Source organism: Sciurus vulgaris, assembly GCF_902686455.1.
Source record: "Sciurus vulgaris genome assembly, chromosome: 12".
Classification (NCBI taxonomy): domain Eukaryota; kingdom Metazoa; phylum Chordata; class Mammalia; order Rodentia; family Sciuridae; genus Sciurus; species Sciurus vulgaris.
The window spans coordinates 41,306,326-41,332,135 of NC_136473.1; the positions used below are offsets into that span (position 1 = coordinate 41,306,326).

General features: G+C 35.7%; 1 protein-coding gene across 2 annotated transcripts in view; it reads left to right on the forward strand.

Annotated features, from left to right (window-relative positions):
* Positions 1–1,280: 1,280 nt before the first annotated feature.
* The window catches only part of EPC1 (enhancer of polycomb homolog 1), an 83,802-nt gene continuing 59,272 nt past the window's right edge, over positions 1,281–25,810 (forward strand). The window contains exon 1 of one of the 2 annotated variants that reach the window (XM_079105864.1): positions 1,281–1,562. Coding sequence is in view for 1 of the 2 variants with exons in the window: in XM_079105866.1 (XP_078961992.1) it covers positions 1,560–1,562 (3 nt within the window). In the remaining variant the exon portion in view is untranslated. The remainder of the gene's footprint in view (positions 1,563–25,810) is intronic. The other variant, XM_079105866.1, reaches the window with a different exon arrangement.

Consider the following 25,810-nt stretch of genomic DNA (forward strand, 5'->3'; position numbering starts at 1 on the left):
ACCCAGGGAGGCTTAAACACTGAGCCACATTCCCATCCCTTTTTCATTTTGAGACAGAGTCAAGTCCTTCACTCATTAGAAATTTAGTTGACAAAAAATTTTATACTGAATGTGTTCAATTAATACATATATGCAGTAGTTGGCATATTTTCATATTTTCTGACTTCAGTGACTTTACATTTACAATCAATCATAATGTTGTATTCGTTTCACATTAATTTTTTTTAGACTTTGCCTTTATTTAAAAGGCCAGTTGCAGCCTCCAAATACCTGACTCTGCTCACAACTAGAGACAGAGCATCAAATTTCCCAGCCCACTTAATTTGAAAGCCTGCCAAGATAGGTGAAAGACCTTATAAATATGTAAAGCAGGAAGTTCAAATTACAGTCAAGTAAATCTCTAGTGATTGATATTCTTTTCAAAACAATAAAAAAAGAAAAGAAAAACCTAATAAAAAGCAGCAAACCCCCTTACCAAAGATTTGCCCCGAGTTCAGACTCAACAATGTACTTTTAGTACTGTATTTATTTTGGAATTTTACCACTTCCTGGAGGCCGGGAGGAGGCACAGTGGGAGGATCCAAAAAAACTCAGTACCACAGCCATTTTGTTTGTAAGGCAGAGTGGTAGAATTCTGTCAGCCAGAAAAGGTTTTTGAAACACAAATTATAAGCGGGGGAGAGAGGGAGTATGCCTATTGTTTCTAATTTAATCACTGAAATCATTATTTTATTTACTTTTTGAACAAATGGTAACTATTATGGCTAAAAAATTTTGTTTTTTGTTTTGATTTTTCAAAGAATGAAAGCTCTTGGGAGCTGAGGGAGTGATGAATTTGGTGCGAGGATGACTGGCCTCTTTACATACCTGGATAGCAAATGAAACGTATTTTGAAGGGAACAGTTGCTACATGGCCATGTTGGTATCCAGATCATATATGGGTGTTTTTGAAACGATCCAACAATTTGCTTAAGACCAACAATTCCCTTCCGTAAAAACCCACGTACAATCCAGATAAGAGTGTTCCTGAAGCTATGCAGAGCTGGGCATTTTCCTGAGCTCACAGGCAGTCATGGGTGCTATTGTTTTGCAGTGTCACTTAATAGCGAGCTTCGACTTTTGTCATTCGGGTGGCTGTGCTTTTAAAAGCCCAGTGTAAAATGGCACACACACTGCATTTTTTTCCGAGCTGCAGGAGGCGGGGGCCGCGGGGGATAGTGCAGACTGTAGGGACACTGCCCTCCCAGCCAATCAGCGCGCGCCTGCTTGCCATCGCAAAGTTGTTAACCCCAGAGTCTTCTGGCTGCCGCTGCCTCCTCTGCTTTTAATCTTCTGTGGATATTTCTCCGATTTTCCCCAAACGCCCACAGATCCTGGGGGAAGCCACCCCATTCGGCCACCGACCATGGAAGAAAGTATTACTTTTTATTTACCAAATATTTTAAAGATGTTTGAAGATCCATATGCTGCCTGGAAGCTGTTTTTTCTAGAGACACAAGTCTCCTGCCTATATTGTTACAATTTTTTTTCAAGAACTGGCTTCTTCTCTGCCTACACTAATGGTAAGTTTGTAATTTTAAACATTTCTGGGATCAAATCTTTGAATGAGCCACCAGATAAAAAGAATTTTCATTGTGTTTCTTCTCACAAAACCAATCTTTGTATTTTTCTTTAGCTTTGATCTCTGCACGTTTTACCTAATCTTGTGTGGTTAATTTTTACCAAAAGAAAAAAAAATAGTTTTTTTTTCATTGTTAAAGCTAAATATGTATAATGTAAATTATACTTTAATTGCTGTGAACTACAGGGGAACTCAAATATTTCAAGATGGACTTGTTTTGTGCCAGCAATGTTGGTAATGCCAAATATGTGCATATCCTCTTTATAAAAATTATGTATTACCTAATTTGTCCAGAACTAAATTATCAGGAGGCAAACTGTGGATGTAGTTTTTTTTTTTTTTTTTTTTTTTTTTTTTTCTTAATAGGCTTATTTTGGTTCTCCTGATGGATTACTTGAATGCAAACTACAGAAAAGCTGCCCTTGGTTTAATGAAGGTGGAGATTGACATAACCGGGTTTATATTAAGTTATGGCTGTTACTAAATAGTGGATCTTTTATTTGCTGATCAGATCGAAACTTGTAGTCTGTGATATTATTTCTTGGAAGCTCTTCATTAGGAAATCTTTGGAAATCTATCTTGTTTTCTTCCAAAAGGTACATTTGGGAGACATTTTGTGATTTTGGGCATTTTTCTAATTTTTTTTTTTCTTTTTGCACACGGTGGGAGATCTTTTTTGTTTTGCATTGATCTGTGTTGGTGGCGCTGTAGTGCTCCTTAACAATTTATGTCAGTTTCACTAAAAGAAAAAAGGAAGAAAAAAAAGAGGTGGGGCAAGATTTTATCTATTATCTTATTCCTTTATTTTCTTAAAGAAAGTTCAGTTTGGTCAGTGGATATATTTGGTTGTGTTAGTTAAATGTTTTCTGTGAACTGTGAACTATGGTGAGAGCAGACATGTCGTCACGACCAGTCCAGGAGACATGAGGGACAGCATGCAGTTTGCAGTTGTGTTTTATCTGATCTTATTGATTATCTCTATATCAGCTTCTTCAATAATAAGCTGTGGGTTTATTCTCTCTCCTCTCAGTAACATTTTATATTTTCCTTATACTACAAAAATATACTTGTCTTTTCAATGTAACAGAACGTTTGAGTTTTAGTTCCCTGAACATTGTAAAAGTTGAATTTCGTTTTGAACCGAGGAATTTCTCAAATAACTATTCAGTCTCTCCTGAGAATTTTCTAGTAGTTTGCCATGTAATAATGCTGACATTGTTGCTTATTTGCTTGATTTTGAAATGATATTTTAATGGAATTTATGTAAAGCCTTATTTTAAAAAGAGCAAATGTTTTGGAATAATTTTTTAAGAATATGTGCACAGCAATTTCTAACTTTTAAAATATTCCTGTTCACATGGCTTAATTCAGGGTAATATCTTTTCCATCTTTGTTCTTATTGGGAGTTATCTCATTAGAAAATGTGGCATTTAGGCCCAAAGCCTCCCAAGAACAAAAATGTGTTACAGTATGACATAGATTTTACTGGTGTCTGTAAACATTTTAGTTGTTTATGAAGATAGTAAGTATGCCCTTAGTTCAAAAAGAAAGTGGGGGAAGCAGTGATTATACCTTGAACCATATTATTTTGCCAAATACAATTAAAACAACGAATAGTTTTTAAGATCATCTTTTCCATATGACTGAATAGATTATTTCTTCAAAGAGTGCAAATTTGAGGAATTATTAAATGTCTTTATTCATATTTGAAATAACATACATGCTCATCTCACTATTTAATCATTTAATAGCTTGAAGTAAAAGATATGTGAAAATGACTAGAAATAGTATTTCCTATCATCTGTGTATCTCTTTCCTTGAACTTCACAAATAATTGTTATGCCTATATTTTTGTTTATACTCTGCTATAAAGATTTGAAAATGTCCCCTGTAATGTTTTATCTTTTTATAGAATGTAAATGCCACTTCGAAATCAGTTTTTGAACATTATGGATTCTTTATAGGATGAAATACTGCAGGTATAAATATTATTATCTAACCTGGTTAAGCTAGAGAGTTTAGTTCCCTGAAGTTGATCTCCTGAATAAAATATACTTTCCTACACATTTACTGCTAAAATATTCTGTTATTCAGAATGGTTATATTTTCTCATTTTATTTGATCTCTTAAAACTAAAAATGCTTATATAATGCAGCCCCCTTTCAAAAACAAACTGATGCCACGAAGTCCATATGCTCTTTGTTCTCCTACATCATTGACTATTACATCATTGATTATGAAGTAACCATTATAGTTAAATCTTCACTTTTTAAAAATCATCCATAGTTATATATATTAAAGATAATCTTCATATGTGACTTTCACATCACTATGCAAATAAGGAGGCTTAAATCTGTGAGGCAAAAACAATGCACTATTTTATATTATTCTCCATTTTAAAATCCACCTTGTGCTTCATTTTAGCTCTGGATTCTTTGGACATTAATTCTTTTTTTTAATTGATAACATTTAGAAAAACATTTAGTTCATGAGTTTAATGTGATTTTGATTAGAATTGTAATAGCAAATCACATTTTTTAAATCATGTAAAAAATGTTTATTAATCGAGTGTATGGAGAACCAACTCAGTTTTTCAGGGTAGCAGTTGCTAGACCATGGGCAACAAAAAATTAGATTTTAAAAATCTTCAAACGTCATTTTGGTCAACAAGCATACACTTGTTTATTTCTTGTACAATGTTTTATCAGTGATAGTAGCAAGTAGGAAAATTGACTATATTGAAATGTCATGTCATTTTTTTCATCTTGCCCATCCCTCTGCTGAAGGGAGGGGTTGATGAAGAGTGGAGTGGCCAAAAAACAGGTTGCAGAAAGAAGAAAGAAATGACTCCAAGGAATTTTTAAATTGAATTCTAAACAATAAACCTCAGAAAAATGAACTTCAAATTATGGAGCTTGGTTAATACTAGAAATAAACTGAAAATTATATTAAGACAATGTAATGAACCAGAATAATTTCCTAATTTATATATCTATATTCATGAGTATTGCTAAATATTAAGGAAATTTCAGGTTAACCAAACCTATTAGGTAATGGGTAATGGTAGGATGAGGTAACAAAGAAAAAACACTTAGAGACATTAAGATGATCTAACATGAAATGCGAAAATGTTAGCCAAGACCGATCTAATATTACCTTGGCATGAACTTTTTCAGTAGAAGAAAAAATAAAAAAATTTTATCCTTTCAAAAACAAGTTGAATACAGATCTGAAATTGTATTCACTTCCAATGTTATTCATTTCTTGTGTGTATTTCCCACTTCTCTGCTCTTTCCTGGACATATTGCTGCTTTCCATAAGACTATGCAGATATCCTAGAATCCCCAGCATGGTTTTGCGAAGGAAGAGGAAAATAACACACAAAATGGGTATTTGTGCTATGACTTTCTTGTTTATCTTTCCAAAATGATTCTCAAATGGAGAATCTAAAGGGAAAGTTAAGCAAAGATAATGATTTCATTCTGAAAAAAATAAAAACATCCTTTAAACTTGATTTGTTCAACATTTATCTTTATTTGGTGTTTGTTCTAGATCCACTCCTCCCCCACCTATTGTGTGATGTTATAAGACGCTGGTTGCAAGATTAAGGAAAAAAAAAAAAGATCCCTGTTCTCAGGCAGTTTATAGCCCAGTATGGTTCAAAGCTCTAAAGAGACTTTAAATCTAAGGTCTTTGAAGTGTTGAGTTCCCATTCAGGAATAAAGGCCAGATAAGATTTCTGGAGAGAAAAGATCGTTTTAATATTTACATGGGGTCTCACCGGTGCCCTTCCATGGAAGGACCATTATTTGTTTACCTAATAGTTGCAGACTGAGGAGGTGGGTGGGAACAGTCCTCATGTTTAATTTATAGTCCGAATAGACACCGCACAAAGAGATGGTTACCTGATGCAAATTCCTATTACAAAATGAAAGATAGAATATTGGCTTATTTGCTTGAAAAATTTAGAGGATTGCTCTGGCAGTAGGAATTCGGGCATATCTCTCTGAGGTCCACTTCATGAAAACTTTTTAATTTTTATTTATTTATTTTTTTAGGTGCTGGGAATCAAACCTAGAACCTTGCATATGCTAAGCATATGCTCTACCAAAGAGCTATACCCTCAGGCCCAAAACCTTTCTTTGATGTACATTTTGTCCATAATGAATGTAAACTATGAAGATAAAGCAGGGAAATACAATTAGTATTGAAGGATTATATCAGAACTAAAATATTTTTATTTTGAAATCTGTAATAAATTCTAGTTATATATGCATAACAGAAAGTTTTAAGATGAAAACCAAGATTTTAATATATGAAGCCAACAGACATTTAATTAATGGTTAATTAGTTAAGGTATGGAGCAGGAAAGTAAGAGCATTATTTCTAAAAAAGAAGAATTGAAGGAGAAGAAACTGTTTTTTTAAGGATTCTACATATGTGATTTAAGATGACCTCAGGAATAAAGTCCCAGGTTGTTATAGAGCCAATTAATCCATACTAGCTAGATGTGTTATATCATTCAGTTTGCTTTCATACTAACATAAAACCCATTGATAGTAAGGATGTTTATTATTTCAACAAAAGTAGTAATCAGGAGGCAAGCCAGTTCTAGATTTATCTTAATAGGTCGGCAATATCATGAAGTTCCTTGTTAGGTTCCATTCTTTCACAACATCATAATGTCAATGATATCTTCCCTCATAGTCACAAGATGGCTGCTGCAGATCCAGGCATCATATCCTGATATTGCAATTTTAGAAATGAGGAGTTTCTCTTATATCTTTTTTTTTTTTTTTTGGACGGTGCTGGGGATCGAACCCAGGGCCTTGTGCAAGCACTCTACCAACTATCTCCCCAGCCCCTTATTCATGTTTTTAAAAGGAAAGAAAACCATTCTCAGAAGCCCCATAAAACAATGTTTTTTTAGAACTCGTCCAGATTCATAGGACTTGCTCAAATCTAAACCAGTACTATAAGGAAATTGAAATCACGATGATTGGTTTGGCTAAGGAAGAGCATTTGGAAAGGTGAAATACCTGCTGGGTATCTAATGTTCAATATGGTTAGCGTTTATTTACTTTGTATAAACTTTAACAGCTTTGTATAAACATTCTTGCCTGATGAAACATTAATATGTATTTTCATAGTGATCAGACTAGTCACAAGTGGGGTAATGTAAAAAGCAACAAAACAACAACATTTAATTAGAGCTTACTACATTCCAGTCTGTGGCCTAAATGCCACCTCTACTTGTTCCTTAAATCTTCACACACCAGGAAAGGGATAGGACCTTATACCCATTTTACAGAAAAGGGAACAGAGACTGGCACAGCTGAGTCTTGGCCCACATCACATAGTAGATGAAAAACCTGACATTTGAACCTGGGAAGTCTGAGATCAGATCTTGTATTCTTACCTCCTTTTCTCAACTGTCACATGAGATACTTATAAATTTGTATTCTGTAAACTGATGCATCTTAAATGCACCATATGATATTACTACTAAATCCTCCAGTGAATTTATTCATTATTTTATATATCTAATAATCTTTTCATAGAGTGAGTAATGGTCCTCTTAATTTATCCATGTTATGCTTCTGAAATTTTGCATGTTGAATTGACTTAAGTATACACGCACTGCATCGCATCTGTTCAGAACATCTCATGAAATATAGAAGCTAAATTTTTACAAATTATAAACTTCGGAAATTAAATTAAGAAGTATCCAACAGGTTCATTGAAGCCTTGTTGAAGTAGGTAAATTCATGTTTCATAACACTAGGTCCAAATAAAATATTGACTTCTATTTCATAACATACAAGGCCAATTTTATGTTTTGATCTTTATCAACTTTGGGATATGTGGAAGCTTTTCCCTCCAGGCATTTTTGGGAGATTTACTATGCTCTATATCAGTGGATCTCAAACTTCAGGGTGCATGGAAATTGCCTGGAGGCCTTATTAAAACTAGACTGCTGGGCCCTAGTCCTAGAGTTCCTGGTTCAGAAGGTTTGTGGGGACATGTGAGAATTTGCATTTTTTAGTGTAGGCCATTGTGCACAGTACTGCAAATCATGTTAAGCAAAAGAAACCTAACTCACAAAGACAAATTTTATGTTTTCTCTCGTATGTGGAATTTAGGGAATTTTAAAAAAGGACATATAAGTAGGAGAACTAATGGGGAAGGGCAATAGGGGGCATAAATATGATCAAAGTACATTTTATGCATGTATGAAAATATCATACAGAAACCCATTTTTTAACAATTAATATGCACTAATAATTGATAACAGTGTTTTTAAGTGAAGTTCACAGATGCCACTGATACTGCTAGTCCAAGGCCAGCTCTTTGAGAATATAGTTCTAGAGAATCAGATGGTATCTGCCATGATAAATGTTAAATGTTTCAGTATTCATATCACAGTTGAGATCTATTTATCAGCAATTCATATAGGTTTGTGCTTTTAACTTAAAAAAAGTAGTGAACCACTTTAGGTATGGAGTGCTGCCTGGGTCTAGAAGTTTTTTTTTTTTTTTTTTTTTTTTTACATAATTAGGGATTGTACTCAGGACTTCCAGCCCTAGCCCTGGGGACTTTTTCTTGCTCTAGTAAACTCTTTTAAGTTGGAAAAAAAAAAATGAAAATTAAAAAGCAATCCATAATTTACGAGTTATTTTTAAAAGTAAGTAAACATATGATTTAGTTTTGCTAAATAGAAGCTCCATCTGAAAAGGACTCCTGTATCTGAGTAATTTTGCTGGTTTTCTTTTTTTTTTTTTTTTTTTTTTCTTTTTCCCTCAAGATTCGATCCCACCAACTAACTACTGATGCCCCACATTCATCAACAGGACCTGGCTCTGAGGAGACTGAGAAAGGGAGGCTGCCATGCCAGTGACCTATATTTAGCTTTGAAACACGGGCCACTGTCACAGCCCCCTGGAATCTCTCCATCTTCCAAAACAGGTCACAACCCTCAATTGAAAAACACTAGAATATGCCAAGGAGTGAAGAGGGCCTTTTCCAAGAGTGTAATTGCTTCTCTGCTCCTTTGGTAAACTGTGAGACTTAAGAAATGTTTAGTTCTGAAGGCCTTCACTCATTTTTCAATAAATAAATTGTCAACATGCATGAGGGGGAAACCAGCAAAGTCGGTGTCCTTACATTCCCCAGAAGCCATTATAAACTTCAAGCTACGTTTCTATATTACTGGAATTCTTGTCAAAAAACTGGTATGTAGTACCCCAAAGAGGCATGAGAAGCAAGTTTGGGCTAGTGCAGTCTAGTATTAAAAAGTCATTCAGCACCTATTTAATAACAGACTCAGATAATTTTAAGTGGTCTAAAATTCCAGAACTTTGTTTTCCAATGCAGTAGTCACTTGCCACATGTGGCTATGTACATTTAAGTTTGAATTAATTTAAAATTTAAAGATCCATTTCTCAGTCCCACTCACCACATTTCAAGTGGTCCATAGCTACACCAGGCTAGTGGCTGCCATATTGGACGCACAGATTTATGGAATGTGTCTGTGATTGTAGAAAGTTCTATTGGGTAGCCTTAGTCTAGAACAGCCCTGAGTCCTTCAGAAGGTGGTAGGCTCACATTCTTGCACCAGTGGTTCTCATCTCTACCTGTATATACGTATGAATTTATTCATATTTTTGTGTGCTGGGACTCAGTCCCACAACCTAATGCCTGCTAGGCAAACACTACCAACTGAACTACACCTCCAAGCCCTCTGCCTGCTTGTAGAATCACCCAGAAACTTAAAAACAAAATGCCTGTGCCCCACCCCAAGAGATTCTGATTTAATTGGTCTGAATGTGCCCTAGGGGCATAAGTGTTTTTTAAAAGCTGTCCTTGAAATTCTAATCTGTAGCTAGAACTGAGAATTGCTAAATTATACAACAGATTAATGACAATTGAGGCTAACCATTCCTACAAATTTGGGGAGAGGGTGTCAAGATTAGTGCTTCCATTTCTCATCCCCATCTTGCGAAAACTGCAATCCATCTCCTAGGAAATGAGGGAGGTCCAAACCTAAACAAAGAATAACTAGCTGGATATGGTGGCACACACCTGTAATCCCAGCAGCTCAGGAGGCTGAGACAGCAGGATCCCAAGTTCAAGGCCAGGCTCTGCGACTTAGCGAGGCCCTAAGCAACTTTGTGAGACACTGTCTCAAAATTTTTTAAAAATTTTAAAAGGACTGGGGATTTAGCTCAGTGGTAAATTGCCCTTGGGTTAAATCCCTGGTACCCCACAGTCCCCACAAAAGAGAATAACTGGACAGTCAAAAACCAGTTTGGTAGAGTGAAGCGCTAAAATAAATGCATAATGGTGGAAGAAAAACAATCTTATAACTTCTTTTTGATTATAAGTTATTTGATGACTTCAAGAGTGAGTCTTGTATCCTGAAGGACTACTCTAAAGTTAATATGAGTTTTTGAAGAAATAATATAAAATTTTTAAATTTACATATTCAAAGACATTTCTTATATTTAAACTATAGTGTCTGACGCTTGCCATATTTCTAAATCTTGCAAGTTTTAGAAGCCATGGTCTTTTAAATAATAATGTGGTCTATTTATAGCATTAATTAATTAAACACTTCCCAACTTCTTATACTAAATTCATAATTTTACTCTCAACAATTGCCTTCTTTGGTACTTAGGAAACATTTTCAAAAAATTAAGAAAATCTTAAATCTCTAAGAAATTTAACCTCTGCACATGGTGATTTCTGAGTTCTCTTTAATGTTCCAGTACCATGCATAAACTTAATTAGAAGATCTACTTAAAAGTCTCATAGGCTGACCTATTACTCCATTCGAGCAAATGTTCTTAAACAGTACAATTATTTACATTTGCTTTAAAAAGTACTTACTGTGCTTTCTACTATACCTTCCAAGTCTTGTTGAAGTTAAAGTACACTTACCTGACAGGAAAACGGTTATGTCCTCTCAAACAATTTTGGGTGCTGTCTCCCCAAAGTGAATTTTTTGGTCTGCCTTCTCATCTTGATAAGCAGTTTTGGGTTGAAACCCCAACCAGGTTCTTGTCTCAGATACTGCTGAGATGGGCTGGGGATATAGCTCAGTTGGTAGAATGCGTGCCTTGCAAGCACAAAGCCCTGAGTTCAATCCCCAGCACCACAAAAAAAAAAAAAAAAAAAAAAAAAAAAAAAGATACTGGTGAAATGTGCAGAATCTTATTTTTATTCACTGTATTTTTTGTTTAAAAGGTACTCTCAAGGCCTATTTGATTTAGATATTGAGTTGTATTTTCAAGTCAATTTAGAATCAACGGTCACCACACAAGTGAGTACAGCAAATGACAAATATTTGGACTTTTCACTTTTTAATCTTTGAGAACATATAACTGTCTTTTTATCTAAACGTGGAGAACTCTGAACTTGACAGGATGCCATAGTCCTTCATATTTGGTCTTGTGGGAAGATCAGCTCTTGCACATATCACAGATGCTTCATAGCCTCTGGGTCTCTCTCTTGGCCTTGTGTGACTATGTGACCACAATTTCCAAGGGTCCTCTGTTGAAAGTTTTTTAACTTCCAGAATAACTGACCAGAAGTCCCATACACACACCTGTTGAAGACAGGAGTACACTTCAGGTTCACAGCTTTGGAACAAGTTCCTTGCTCCCCTCTGAACTCCTGGTATAACCCTGGGCCAGTTACTTAATTGTCAAGACCCTTAGTTTCCAAGAAAAGGTGATATTACTTACCTCACATGAATATTTTGAGAATATAATAAGTTAATACATCTAACATGCCTACGATTGTGTCTGACTTGCTACAAGTACTCAACATACGCTCTAAATTCATTTTTTCATAGATACTCCTAACTTCAGAGATCACAAAACACCTTATGCAGTGTGACAGTGTTAGCTTTCTGTCACTAAAACAAATGCCTGAGATAATTAACTTACAAAGAGAAAAGGTTTTTTTGGGCTCATAGTTTGGGAGATTCTAGTTGATTAGGTGAATCCATTGCTTTTAGGCTTCTGTTGGAGGTGCTGGATGGCCTTGGCAGAGCTGAACTGCTTACCTATGACCAGGAAGCAAAACAGAATGAAGAAAGGGCAGGGGTCCCACAATCTCTGTCTAGGGCATGTCCCCAGTGACCTAAGACCGCTTATTAATAGGCCCACCTCTTGAAGACTCTACCACCTCCCAATAGTGCCACCCTGGGGAGCAAGGCTTTAGCACGTGAACCTTCAGTGGCCGCTTAAGATCCAAACTATAGCAGGTGACAATTAAAAGATCACCCCAGGCCTGGAGGTCAATGGTAAGAGTACTTGTCTCGAATTCATGACACATGGATTCAATCCTCGTACCATTAAAAACAAAACAAAACAACAACAACAAAATACCCTCACCCCATTTAGGTGTATGCATTTTGCAGTATTAAGAGGTTTCCTGGACTCAATCATTATCTTCTCCAGGTACTCTATTAAAAGTCAATAACTCAGATAGCCTTTCTTTATTATCTCCTTTTCACTCGTTAAAAAAAAAAAAATATTGAACTTGTACCACATTAAAAACAAACAACGCGCTGAGCCTTAAAGGATTAATTAAAGAGGGAACAGAAGAAGAGGAGGTTTGGAGAAGGGGGGCTAAATTTCATAAAGAAGGCAGCTTTTGCCTGGCGCCTTGGAGGATGGGTGGACTTTCCACACGCAGAAATTCAGAGAAGACATCCCAAGTAGAGAAAGCAGCATAAGAAAAGGCAAGTAGAGAGAAAACAGGAGACATTTGAAGACAACTGGCACTCCAGTGTGAGCAGAATAAGCAGGGATGTGGAACCAGCATGGAGAGGGTTTAGAATACCAAGTCAGGGAATCTGAATATCAGTCAGTGCCCCTAGAACACCAGCTCAAATGCTTGGGTTACATAGTGTTTGAAGGATTACAAGGAGGAAACTGCCTCTTTCTGATGTTAACCTGTTAACCCATTGGCCTCTTAGAGGAAAACTCCTGTGTTGAAAATTTCTAAGTTTTGATGGAAAGAATAAAGCAGTAGAAATGTTTGAAGTTTAGTACGTTTTCTGTAAGTGTGGACATTGGACAGCAGGGGGCAGCACGAAGGCACCAAAAACTTGAAACTATGGAGGTTTGCTTCTGTAACATTTCTTGACAATTATTTGTTTACATGTTTGAAGCAGCTTATATTAATAACAGTATTCCTTTCCCCAAAATGAATAGAAATTAATAGAGAAAAGAAAAATAACAGCTACACAATTAGGCTAACTAGTGGCAGAATGGCATTGCTGTTTGAGAGGCTAGAAATAGTCATGTATATATTATTTTCTTTCAAATAGAAATTCAGAGTTCAATAGAAATGCCTATATTTCTATGGAAAACACAGCTTTATATGATTCTAATATTTAGCATTTCTTAAAAGTAACACTTGTTCAACTATATTGTGTTAAAAGAATTAGTGAAAAAATAAATTCTTCAAAATAAAATTGTAGTTAATATTGAATTACAATTTTAATATACACTTTATTTTACATGGAAAATACATGGAATTTAAAATTTAGGGGGTTATGATTATGAAATTTTAGACTTTCAAATGAAAAAATTTTAGTTTCTAAATTCAAAGCTATCTACAGTACTAGCTATCTGCACTACATTTAATCAGATTTTCCTGGTGAAATTCACCTCCCACTAACCTTTTTTTAGGTGTCTGAATCGTTAATGATATCAAAAGTGCAAAACCAGAAGTTTTCACATAGATTTTTTTTTTAAGCTCCAGGATTTGCCATTGTAAATACTACATTAAACCCACTTGAAATCCCCGCACCCCCCCACCTCCCGCACCAAGATGGCGTCATACTGCTTCATACTCTGTACCCTTAGGAAGAAGCCTCTGTGTGGCTTCATGATTCTCTCAGTGGCCATTGTACATGTTCTGGAGCTTGTGATCAGTATATGGATTGGCCTTTATGTGCTGGTGTCTGTTACCATGTTTCACCTTATTAGAAAGACTTCTTTCTGTGTACATTGATATACATTATACTTGTCAATTTAAATAGGCAAATAAACTGATGACTTCCATAATTATTGAATATTGATTTCCACTTTTATTAGGGAAAATCTGAAACAATAAATAAGCTTTTGGCTTAAGCTTAAACATGAAAATTAGTTCTTCAATATCATCAAAAGAAATGAAAGTAAATTACCTCGTAAATTTATGAAACATTGTGTATTTTATTTCAATAGCTACATTTATAATTTTGAGAATATAAATATATCAAATTATACTTTTCAGACCATAGTATACAAACAGGGTGCTCCCTATTTGTGTTTATAGGAACTGAATTAAGGTCAATTACATCTTTTTCTTTTGTATCGCTCATGATTCATAATATAATTCTTGCACAGAGGTAAGATCTAATAAAATGTTAGGAAAACTTATGAAACATAATCAAGTTTTTAAAATTTAGATTTAAATGAACTCTTCATATGTCTGTCACATGTTTTGAATTGTTAAACTGGTTGAACTGCTACTATTGTTGCTTTTTGGCATTTTTCTTAGTTCCTAAACAATACTATTGTGTTAATTATTATCTGAATTTATTACATAGACATTCCCTATTCTTTTCCAGGGAGAATATTACACTAATGCCAATCTTTTATTTCTAAACAATTATTTTGATCATTTTGACTTTAGCCTTCATTTTGAAGTTTGGCTCTTTCTTGTTTTCCAGTTTTAATGACATAATTATAAGCTACCTGGATTTCTCAAATCACATTTGGCCACACTTAGGACAATGCTACTTACTAACCATCCTTTAAGGACCTTTTTGGGGGATTGGTGGTATAGCTTAGGGGTAGAGTGGGTACTTAGTAGGACAGCCCCCAAAAGAATGTTTTAAGTGTCAGGCATTGAAATTATGCTCCCTAGGGTATAACTTCTAAGACTTTCTTTGCTCTGAGGACTCCTCTTGAAGTATTCCCTATACACCTACAGTGAGGAAATACTAAAGGCATGGTTTCTTTAGAAATCACTATTTCAAAATAAACGATCTTTTCTTAGTTTTTTACATTTAAAAAACTTAATTTGCCAGGCACGGTGGCACATGCCTATAAGTCGCAGCTGCTCAGGAGGCTGAGACAGGAGGATCAAGAGTTCAAAGCCAGCCTCAGCAACAGCGAGGCACTAAGCAACTCAGTGAGACCTTGTCTCTAAATAAAGTACAAAACAGGACTGGGCATGTGGCTCAGTGTCCGAGTGACCTTAAGTTCAATCCCAGTACCAAAATAAAAAACAAAACTTGATTTATCCCCATTTTTTTCTACAAGCTACGGAAAAGTTACAACAATAAAGTTGCACAGTTGAGGGTTTGTGGGTGTAGTCAGTAGTAGAGCACTTGCCTGGCATGGGTGAGGCACTAGGTTTAATCCTCAGCACCGCAAAAAAATAAACAAAAATAAAGGTATTGTGTCCATCTTCAACTTAAAATTTTTTTTAAAGTTGCAGATTAGAAAAGAGTTGGAAGGCAGCAAGTCTTAGTCTTTCTTTTCTAAATCGAAGAGAGGGAGGCCCAGCGAGATTAGATTAAAATCCTGCAGTTGGTTGGTGGTAGATCCAGGAAGGAATCTACATCTTTTAAAATTAAAAGATGCTTGTGAATTACTCTTTCATATGGGTAAAGTAGCCCGGCATATATTATTTTTTAGATCATTGATGACTCTTATAAAATTGTCACATGACTTAGAAAGCTTTCTGCTTTTAAAAAATCATCTTTAAAACCAACATGAGGGGGGAATACCTAAAACTAGACACTTTATAAAATTGTTTTTGTTCCTACTCTTAAAATTAAGAGAATTTTAAGAAAGATCATTATACAGAGTCTAGCCCAAAATTAATGTGGAGGAGCCATTGCTTATTGAGTAGACTACGGATATCTAGTTATTTGCAAAAGCACAGGTACTGGAACAATTCAAGGAAACAAAGGCAAAGGGAGTTCTGTTAAGACAGAAGAGAAACTAGATGTGGGAAGAATACTTGTAAAGCCTGCTGGAAAGAAGCTAGGGTGGATGTGTGTGTGTGCACTGCTGTTTTTTCTGAATGGAAGGACAAAGGATATGATTTGAGGAATTATTAAAGAAGGGACACTTACTAGGGGCGTAGCTTAGATGTAGCTTGCCTAGCCTGAATGAAGTCCTGGGTTCCGACCCTAGCAGACCCTAGCACCAAGAATAAGAAAAGAGGAAGTCCCTCTTTTCTTAGAGGGAGGAAGGGAAGAAAGGGAAAGAGGGAGGGAGGAAGAGGAGGGGAGGGGCAAAGAACACTTTTTAAATTTAGAATATCATTTCTTTGTTTTAAGGTATGGTTTTGAGTGTTTTGTTCAGAGGAAAGGACTGAACAGCCAATATAAACCCAGTTGGGCATCTATGTTAAGATGAAGATATACTTAAGACCTGGTTTAGCCCATGCAGGGGCAGCTGACTTTTCACCCTTCACTCCTTAATCTTAAAAAAAAATGCTCAGCTTTTGAGGGCAATAATAATAATATCTAATACTTAAATCTTACTATAATGACAGACATTGAAGATATCTTAAATATTAAATGAGATAATACATGTAAAGCATCCACTCCAAAGTAATAACTTGCATGTTTGGTTATGTGGATGATTTTTTTTTTTTAATTTTTTTGGGGGTGCTGGGGATCAAACCCAGGGCCTTGTGCTTACAAGGCAAGCACTCTACCGACTGAGCTATCTCCCCAGCCCCAGATGATTTATTTCTATTCCAAATAATACCTGGAGGTCTGTATTATCTCCATGTTACAGGGGAGGAAACTAAAGCTCATAGAAGCTAAGAATTTTCTTCGAATTTACAGAGGTAGAAAAGTGTTCAGATTCACACCCAAATTGTATTTTACTTCAGAGGCAAACTTTTAGCGACTACACTACACTATCTCTTTTGGCAATTTGTTTTCTTAAGACTCCTGCATATCATCTGCTGGCAACATCTACTGCTGCTTTGAAAAAATGGGAGACATTGTCAGCAGAGAAAATCCAGGAAGAAAATGTTTTTATTGTTTTTTCTGTTCTACAGTCAGTGATAAAAGGCTGCTTGTTGAAAAATTTTTATTAGTAAAAAATATAATTCTGGTAAATTTATTTTAAAATTAGGCAAATTTATCATAGATTCCCTGACCTTTACATTGTACATTACATTCTCTAAAGTATATTAAAGAAATGTGGCAAGGTGCATTAAAAGGAGTGAAAAACATGATTATTAAAAAGTGAATAAAATGGGTGAATTTTGGATTTGTCTCAGATTACCTATGTAAGAAAATGTTCAGAGGGCCCTACTCTATCAATCTAATCTTCTTTGATTAAGTACGTGAGTTGGACAAGGTCATGGATTTTATGTTTTGGTGTATTATTTGGAGAATATGTGACCTTCCCAACCACTATAGTGAAATTGAAATAAACTATTCTTCTTTACATTTGGATGGCCCTTTGGAATTTCCAAAGACTTTCCATCATTTTATCTCCTTTGTTCTCCATAAGGCCTGAGAGGGAAGAGAATAAGTGTTCTTCAGACTGTACAAGTGAGATAGTCAAAGCCCAGAAAGTAAACCATTTATTCTATAGGGTCATACTGCTAGTAAGAGTTAGATTAGGATCTGAATCTTCAAACTTGGAAGCCAGTGTCCCCGACAGTACCTCATATCACTCTCACTACACTGTGTGGCTGCTTTGAATGCAAATTATTGCTTGCCATCTGACTTTTTATTCAAAGCACTCACCCCCGAGGCAAACAATAGCAACCTGTGCAGAGAGGCCCTGAACTCCTGGAGAGCTTGCTTGACCAGATCTGGAGATGGAGCTGAGCAGTCACTGGACACCCTTTTGGTGATGATGAATCATTTGCTAATGAAGTGAAAAGAGGCAACAGGTTTCCTTGTGGCTGTAAACATACGAATGATAAACAAAACTAAATGGAAACCCCAAAATTCTAGAAGATGAATAATAAATTTTTATGATAGTTTTATAAACTCTTTTAGGTCCTTGGTTTCATTAAAGGATTTCTTGATTTCTTTAGCTAAGAGTTTTGAAGCCTTTACAAACAATATTATGCAAACAATATTATGTATACCTTACATACAAAAAAAAATAAAATAAAGCTCAAGACTGGGGATGTAGCTCAGTGGTAGGACACTTGTCTCGTGTGCATGGGATCCTGGGTTCAGTCCCTTCACCACGGGAAAAAAACAAGTAACAAAAAATAAAACTCAGAAAAGAAACAAACAAAAAATGATCTATTGAAAGGAGGAAAGTACAAGTATAGTTAAAAAAATAACTTGTTTATTGAGCATGACTTTTGTATCAGGTCCTTTCTATGCTCTGTGCATTAATTAATTAATTGAATCCTTGTAACAACCTAGCTGATAGATTGTTACCATTCTTATGAATGGGGAAACTACAGCTCCAAGAACTTTAATTAGAGTCAGAAATGTTTTTAATTTCATCGTGGGCTTTTCATTAGAGAAATTTTTGGAATGAAATACAGTTAAATATTTCTAGATAATTTGGTGTTAAACAGGAAATATATTGCCAAAGTTTAGCAATCTGCTCAATGCTAGGTACCTGTCAGAATTCAGTTCAGTTTTATATTTAAATGTCTCCTATCACATTGTTTTTTTGGCAGGGTAAAAATCTTAATGACAATAAATATAATACATTATGTTATATATTTTCAGTCTTCTTCGAGGTTTAGATGGACAATTTGATTAGAAAAATCTTCTCTTTCCTTAAGTTCTCTTGACTAGAATTTCCCAAAATATGCTTTTATAGAATGAAGGTATTAAGTAATGATCCATATAAAGGGGTTCCATGTTAAGATAAATTTGAAAAATAATGTGGTAAGCATCAGTGAATGACAGGATTCTCTGAGCCAATACCTATCTTCATGAGCTTGTACCTATCTTAAAGAGGAAGATATAACATGCAATGTTTCCCTAACTTATTAGATTGATTGATTAATTGATTGATGTAGTACAGGAGATCAAACCTAGGGCCTTGTACCTGCACTTTACCACTGAGTTACATCCCCAACCCTTACTAGTTTTATATATTACTCTTTATATAACTCTTGTCTCAGAATATCTGGGATTAGTGTTTTAAGAAATATACTTATGGAAAATGCTGAATGAATATCAGGAAAGAAATACTCATTTTTAAAACCTAGGTTTTGCCAGCTACTCAGATGGATAATAAAATTGTCAACCTTCATTTGTGTAAACTTGACCCAATCATTATTCAAAGAACAACAGGAAAAACATGTGCCTTAAACCATAAAATTTTAAATCATTTTTATTTTTAAAATTATATCAAAATTATATGTATTGTTTATAATAAAAGTCAGTATTCCATAAAAGAATAATGTGTAAGTAAATTTTGGTACATACACAGGATAAGTGTCTCTCTCAAAAAATATTCACAGAAGAATATTAAATGATTTAGAAACATTCTCAAATTATACTGAGAAGGCCACAAAACAGAATATATAGTATTATACTGGCATTGTAAAAATAAGCACACAAAATAAAAAATAAAATCTAAGAAAGCCAGAAAATGTTGGCAGAAATGAAAATATCAAAATGTAAACCTTATGAATGAATCACCAAAAGTGTATCATCACATCCAAAAGTGCACCACCACAGTATTCTTGTCTTGGTTTTTGGCTCATGTTTGGGAACCTTCATTCAGAAGAAATGTTGGATGCAGATCATACCTTTGTCAGTAACTCAGAGACCCAACAGCAATCTTTGGCGCACCAGCTTCTGCAACTATAAATATACAAGTATGTTTTACTCTATCACCAGGATGATGGAGAGGCTCGTGAATTACTGAAATGTAGTCTCTTTTAATGTGGGAGGTGCTGATAAAAATAGCTACCCTGGGCCCCTGGCTGGGTCCTGAAGCTAACCTGATCTTTAACTTCAAGGTAGTCTTTCTCCTCTAAGCAAGAATCTACAAAATTATCATGGGAGGTTCCTGGAAAATCACTTCAAATTTTTACTTGCAATTGATCTGCCAGGTTAATGATTGACTTCTCCATTTCGCCCCTCCACTCTTCAATTTATCTTCTGCTTATAGCATCCTATGGAAATGTTGCTGGCCATGAGCTCCAACAACCTCATTTCTTTTTGCCTCTCCTTGCTGGTCCTTGAAGTGCTCATCTCATTTGGCTTGTGTCCAGGCTTCTCCAGCCTCTTCTCTCTGCTGCCTCCTGGATGTTAGTGCTCCCTGGGACTCTGTTCTCCATATCCTTCTCCTCTCACTGCTGGGGTCATTTTCACACAATCTCACTCCATGGTTTGAAATCATCACTTTCTCTTCCCCTCGCTGGAAGGGAGGAAGAACCAGATTCTGGGTGCTCAACTAATGAGTGAATACAGTGTGACTCAAAGGATTAGTGAAAATAAATCCAGTGAAACATTTTATTTCACCAATAGTGACTTATTTGGTGGTAAGAAAGATAATTCTCTGCCCCAAGTTTCTTTGTCCCAAGCAAAAACTAGAAATAATTTCCATCCTTGGAATATAGATGCAATAGTTCATTATAAGCCATCAACCTTCCGTTGTCTGCCATCCACTAATGAATTTGACTTAAATCTTTCAACTTCAGTTTCTATGTTATTAACAGTTTTTTCTTGTTCCTCTAAATTTCATTCCTTTGCCCCTGATGTACCATTTATACCCTATAGATTCGTACATGAATGTCTTAATAAAACTAATGTTCACGTAGTATGTTCCATCTACTCAAGATGATGGGCATCTAAAGGTCATTCTGTGGTTCACTTTCTTCTCGTCTTGTCTCCCTCCCTTCCTCCCTTCCTCCCTCTGCTTTTATCCTCCTGCCTCTCAGAGTCCTGTCCTTGCACTTGATCTATACATAGCAGTGCCCGTCAGTGGCTTAATAGGTTAATGTAAGTCAATTTAAATGCACACTATCAAATTTTTAAATATGGTTTAATTCTTAAATTTCTAATTTTTCTAAGTTGGACTTTTATTCTTCTGGCAAATTGTTATGATGTATGACATGGAAGAGACTATGGAATAATTTCTCCATTATTAGCTACCACATTGTTATTGTTCAAGTTCCAAGTGGTTTCCTATTTATTCTGCTTACCACTCTTCGATTGTATCTGGTAGTACCCTAATTAAAAAGTCATTGCCTCAGAGGTCTCAATTGCCTACCTGCATGATGAGGAAAAGATCAGATGATTTATAAGAACTGAAGGAGTCAAGTCTTAAAAATAGTCAAACTAACCCAATCACCCTTTGCGGGTTGGAAGGTTGTTCTAAAATTTGGCAAAATCTTTACTGTGCTCAAAAGTAAATTTTCTTTAACTTTAGGGTTTACATCACACAATAAGATGTACTATATGTCACTATCTTTTTTTTTTTTTTTTTTTTTAATCCCGAGATTGCCGAAACCATTGTATGGATTTTTAAAAATTCATTCTCAAAGTTTTTGTCATGTATTTTTCTTTCTTGTTTTTCTTCCATTTATTTTTTTTTGGTTAATATTTATATTGAACATGAAGTTAAACTGAAATACTTTGAATCCATCCTGCTACAGTTTGCTGGATTGATAACTTGCCCATTAAAGACAGATTCTGCATACATTTTGAATGGTCATATTTAAATCAAATGTAGTTCCTAAATATTATGTACAGAAATCCATCCATAAATCACCGTGTAATCAGTACCAGTAGTGCAGATATTGTTTTTGTTAAAATATATTACCATGCAAATTGTAACATTTTCTTTTCAACATTTGTTAGATTAAAAATGCAGTAAAAGATTCCTAGTTTCCTACTTTTTATGTTGCAAGAATTATTTACTAACATTTCTTTATGAATATAAAAATACAAGAAAAATGATTACTTCGAGTGAAATGTACTAACTAGTGTTGCTTTTTGCACAGTTCTTTCGATTCTAGCATTCTGTCACTTTTTAATGTTGACATTATTCTGTAGACATGTTTTAGAGGTGTTAATTTCACATCTTCCCAATTAAATACAAACACAGTATCTTACTCTGTGGGGTTAAAGTTATCATGTCTTCTTATTGGTTCTCTCACTTTGCATAGTTCTGAATTCAGTAAATATTTGTTGAATGCTTAAAGGAATGAGAACTCTAAACTCCAGCTACCTAAACTGGTATTGTGATTCTTAATCTTAGAGTTTCATTAAAGAAAATTAACCCTTATCAACCCCATCCATTCTTGCCCTCATTCCTCCTGCCTCATAGGAAGAGAGTTCTAAAATTAATCCAATTAAATGATTCTTTGCTTTTACTACAAACATGCCCGAATCACTCCCACTTTCAAAAACCAGAAAGCTTTTGACCCAGATAGCTACCCACTTGTCTGTCTCTGTCTCTCTGTACTCCCTTCTTTGCCAAGCCTCTCAAAATCTCTCTCCCCTCTTACTTTATGTTCTGTCTTCTGACTTAACTTTAATCAGGTATTTTAGGCTTCTTCTGGATTCTTATCTCAGCAATGCCTCTCCTTAGTTTCCTGAACATAGGCAGATCATACAACCTCTCTAAGCTCAACAGGACATATATTAGGGTTGTCATGAAAACAAATGAAAGAATGCAAAGCACTTCTGCATCTCCTGGCATGTAGTAAGTGTTCAATGAATAGTAGATAATATTTTTACTGATGGAAACTTTAGTAATCGAATTTCAGAGATGAGGAAGGTTGATGTAGGTTTAGGTATTATTTTGAATTCATCTAATTGTTCCCTTGTTCTTCAAATTAGGAAATTAGAGCCCAGACTTATTAAATAGTCAGTATTTCATGGAGGAGGTGATATCTGGGTTGGATTTTGAAGGATAAAAACAGTAGTTTACATCTACTGAGTATTCACAGTGGGCAGAAACCATTCTAAATGCTTTTCATGGAGTTTTTTACTTAATATTCAGGACATTCCTGTAAAATAGGATTTCAGTAGCTAGAAGTAGACAGGTTATAGTTGGACAGAGGAGAGAAAAGAAAGAAAACTCTGGAGGCAGGGAAGATGAGATGGATGGAACATCTAAAGTCTTAACCAATAATGAGAAAATGATGTTGGAGAGAGTGAGGCAGAATTGTAGGAGGCTTTTAATTTGAATCTGGCTTTACTAATAGGAAAACTAAAGAACACTTATAACATATGCCTTGGGGAAGGTGGGATATAGAATGAAAGTAGGGTTTTAGGCACATTTGATTTGGCAACATGCTCTATGAATACCTGCTAAGGTACAGTGTGTACTGTGTTCTTCATATCAAAACAAATCACATTTCATTAGAATAACATGGTAACTAATTATTATTAGGATTAAGACTTATGTCTCTACTTTCTACTCCTACTTTACTTTACTCCTACTTTACTTTCTTAGTAGTTTCATCGTGTGATGGAATTTTTGTTGGAGTGTCCTGCTGAACTCTGGCTACAACCTCCCCATCCTCAGTGCTACCTGGCAGTTGCTCCTCCCTCCAGCTGAATCATACAGTTGTGTTTTCTCCCATTAATACCTTTTCTCCTACCTTTCATTTCTTTTACTTGCTGGAACCTTTGCCATCTTTCAGAATCAAATCCCATTCTCTATGAATTCCGAACAACCCAGCTGAAACTTCCAGAGCACTGCATTTCACTACACTGCTTGTCATTTTATTAATTGGCTGTCCATTTACTAGTACCTTATTTGTATCCCCTGCAATGATAGTACTGTATACCTTGCTGTTCAATACATTTGTGGCATGAACTGAACTGTTTGAACATTGCAAATCCCTTTCCATACATGTTTCCTCTTGAGGAAAGGTTTATATAAGAATTTTAAGTCACTATTGTTGGGGATACTTAGAAAGAGGGAATTTTAAGTTGGGAATAGAAAGTTAAAAATAGGCAGGATTAACTAGTTTTTTCCCCAAGGAATATTTGGGTTAGGTAAAGAATGTTGAAGAATATTAAACCTGAACCTTGATAGCTATACTCTTGCCCTTTAGGATGGAAAGACATGCACTGGATATAGGAGAGACTTGGGACTCAAGCCTTTGGGTCCTTGGGAACCTAGAAGTTACTGAGAATAGGAAATCCAGGGCAATGTGAAGCTGGATGGAGAATTAATGAGAAAGACAATGCCCCTTTGATGGTATATGATCTGCAAAAGACCTGCTGAATTTGTAAGCATCTCTCTGAACTTACCACAGAGGATGATTTTAGAATTTCTAGAAAACAAGGAATTTATTTGTACAGTGCCTGTTATTAACAATTGTTCAACAGTTATATTTTCCCACAAATACCTTTTCTTCTACCATTTCATTCCCATTACTAGCTGGGCTCTTTGCCATCTTTCAGAACCAAATGTGAAAAGTTTCCTGCATGATGTTATTTTAGTTAAAAAAAAAAAAATTCACTTCTTGGTTCACTCATATCTTAAGACCCTGTTTCGTCCTATGAAACCCAAGTTCCTCAAACATAAATTCTACTACTAGGATTTTCAGGAATGTAATATTGTAGGCTGGAGATGACTGTTATCGTATCAGCCAGTATTTTCAGAACTGTTAAACCTGGCTAAATAGGTATCATATTCCTCCAGTGAAGCTGGCAATTCTTAAGGTTCCCAGAATGTGACATGCTCAAGGCTGTCTTTGCACATGGTACTGTCCTTGCCTAAGAGATCTTTCTTCCTTTCATGTTTTGCAACGTTAACCCATACTTCTCCCACATAATTTGACTCAGATATCATCTTCTCCAAAAAGCCTTCCCTGACTACTTCATTAGAGTCACTGCCCTAGCTTGGGTGCCACTCCAGCCTATCCCCACGATGGCCTGGGTTTTCATGAAAATCCACCTGTATTTCTCCCCACTGTGTGAGCTCCTTCAGAAGTCCTGTGGGTGACAAGTTAGCAACACACTCAAAAGGTTATAATGACTCTATAAACGTTTGCTCATTGAATGAATAAATGCATGGTCTACATATAGGAAAGGCAGGTGCAAGCCCCTGTGCCTCAGAAGTGAGTTGTCAATATTGGAATTTTAGAATAATCTTGGAGTACAGCAATCTGACCTCTTTGTCATCTCCCCCCTGGTGAAGTGTAGTAGTATACTAGAATGTCCCCAAATGTGTTCTTGCAGAACTAAAGGTATAATTAATTATACCTAGAAACCAACCTGGAAGACAGTTTATCTGTGTATCCTAAGCTAATAATACCTCATATAAAAACCAGTATTTAAGAATAATGATTATTTTTACTGTGTAGCCCCTAGCAGGAAAAGCAGACTTTTTTTTTTTTCTTGGTGAACATTTGAAATTTTGCTGCCAAACTCATTGAACCCACTGGAAAGAGATCTCTGGATACCCATTTTCATGTATAATATAAACCAAATGTTAGTAAGCTATCATATCATCTAATCTTTCTTAATAATTCAGCTTTTCCTTTTGGGGGGAGTGGAGGGATTGGCGAATGCATTACAGGTTATATATGATTAAATTTTGTCAAGTTGTTCAGAGAACAGATGATATCCGTGGCAATGTCGAAGCAGCATTTTCTTCCAATACAAACAGAAAACCAAGTAGATATAAAGGACTTACTCTAGAATTGAAGGCCGCGCTTCAAATGTTTTCTCTAAAGGTTACATCGTATCCTTTGCATCAGTTACAATAAAATAGTATATATGAGTAGTTAAAATGTAAACCTGGAGGGGAAAAAATTACTTTGGAGCTAAATAGAATACCATTTATATTGAGCCCAGTGGGGTGGGAACCTGACCAGTGATCAAGTATCATTGCTACTTAATGATACTTTTAAATGAGCCAAAGTTTCATTTGACATAAAAATAATTGCTGGTAAAAGTTTACCCAGAGTAACGTTTTGCCCCTAATTTCGTTTGCATTTTTATTTTAAAGTCCTAAATTGCCGCGATCAGTAAGATGTACGCAGAGCCTCTGGAGCGCCCCTGGGACGCCAGGCGACAGCGGCCTCGGCCCCTCGAAGCGCCCGGCAGGGGTGACATCGGTGCCCGAGCCCGGGGACTCCGGGGCAAAAGCACCGCCGAACAGCTCTCCCCGCTGCCTTTCCAAAAGCCAGCGTGCGGGTGGAGACGGTTTTCCGGCACCTTCGCCCGTCAGAAAACAGCGCTGGGAG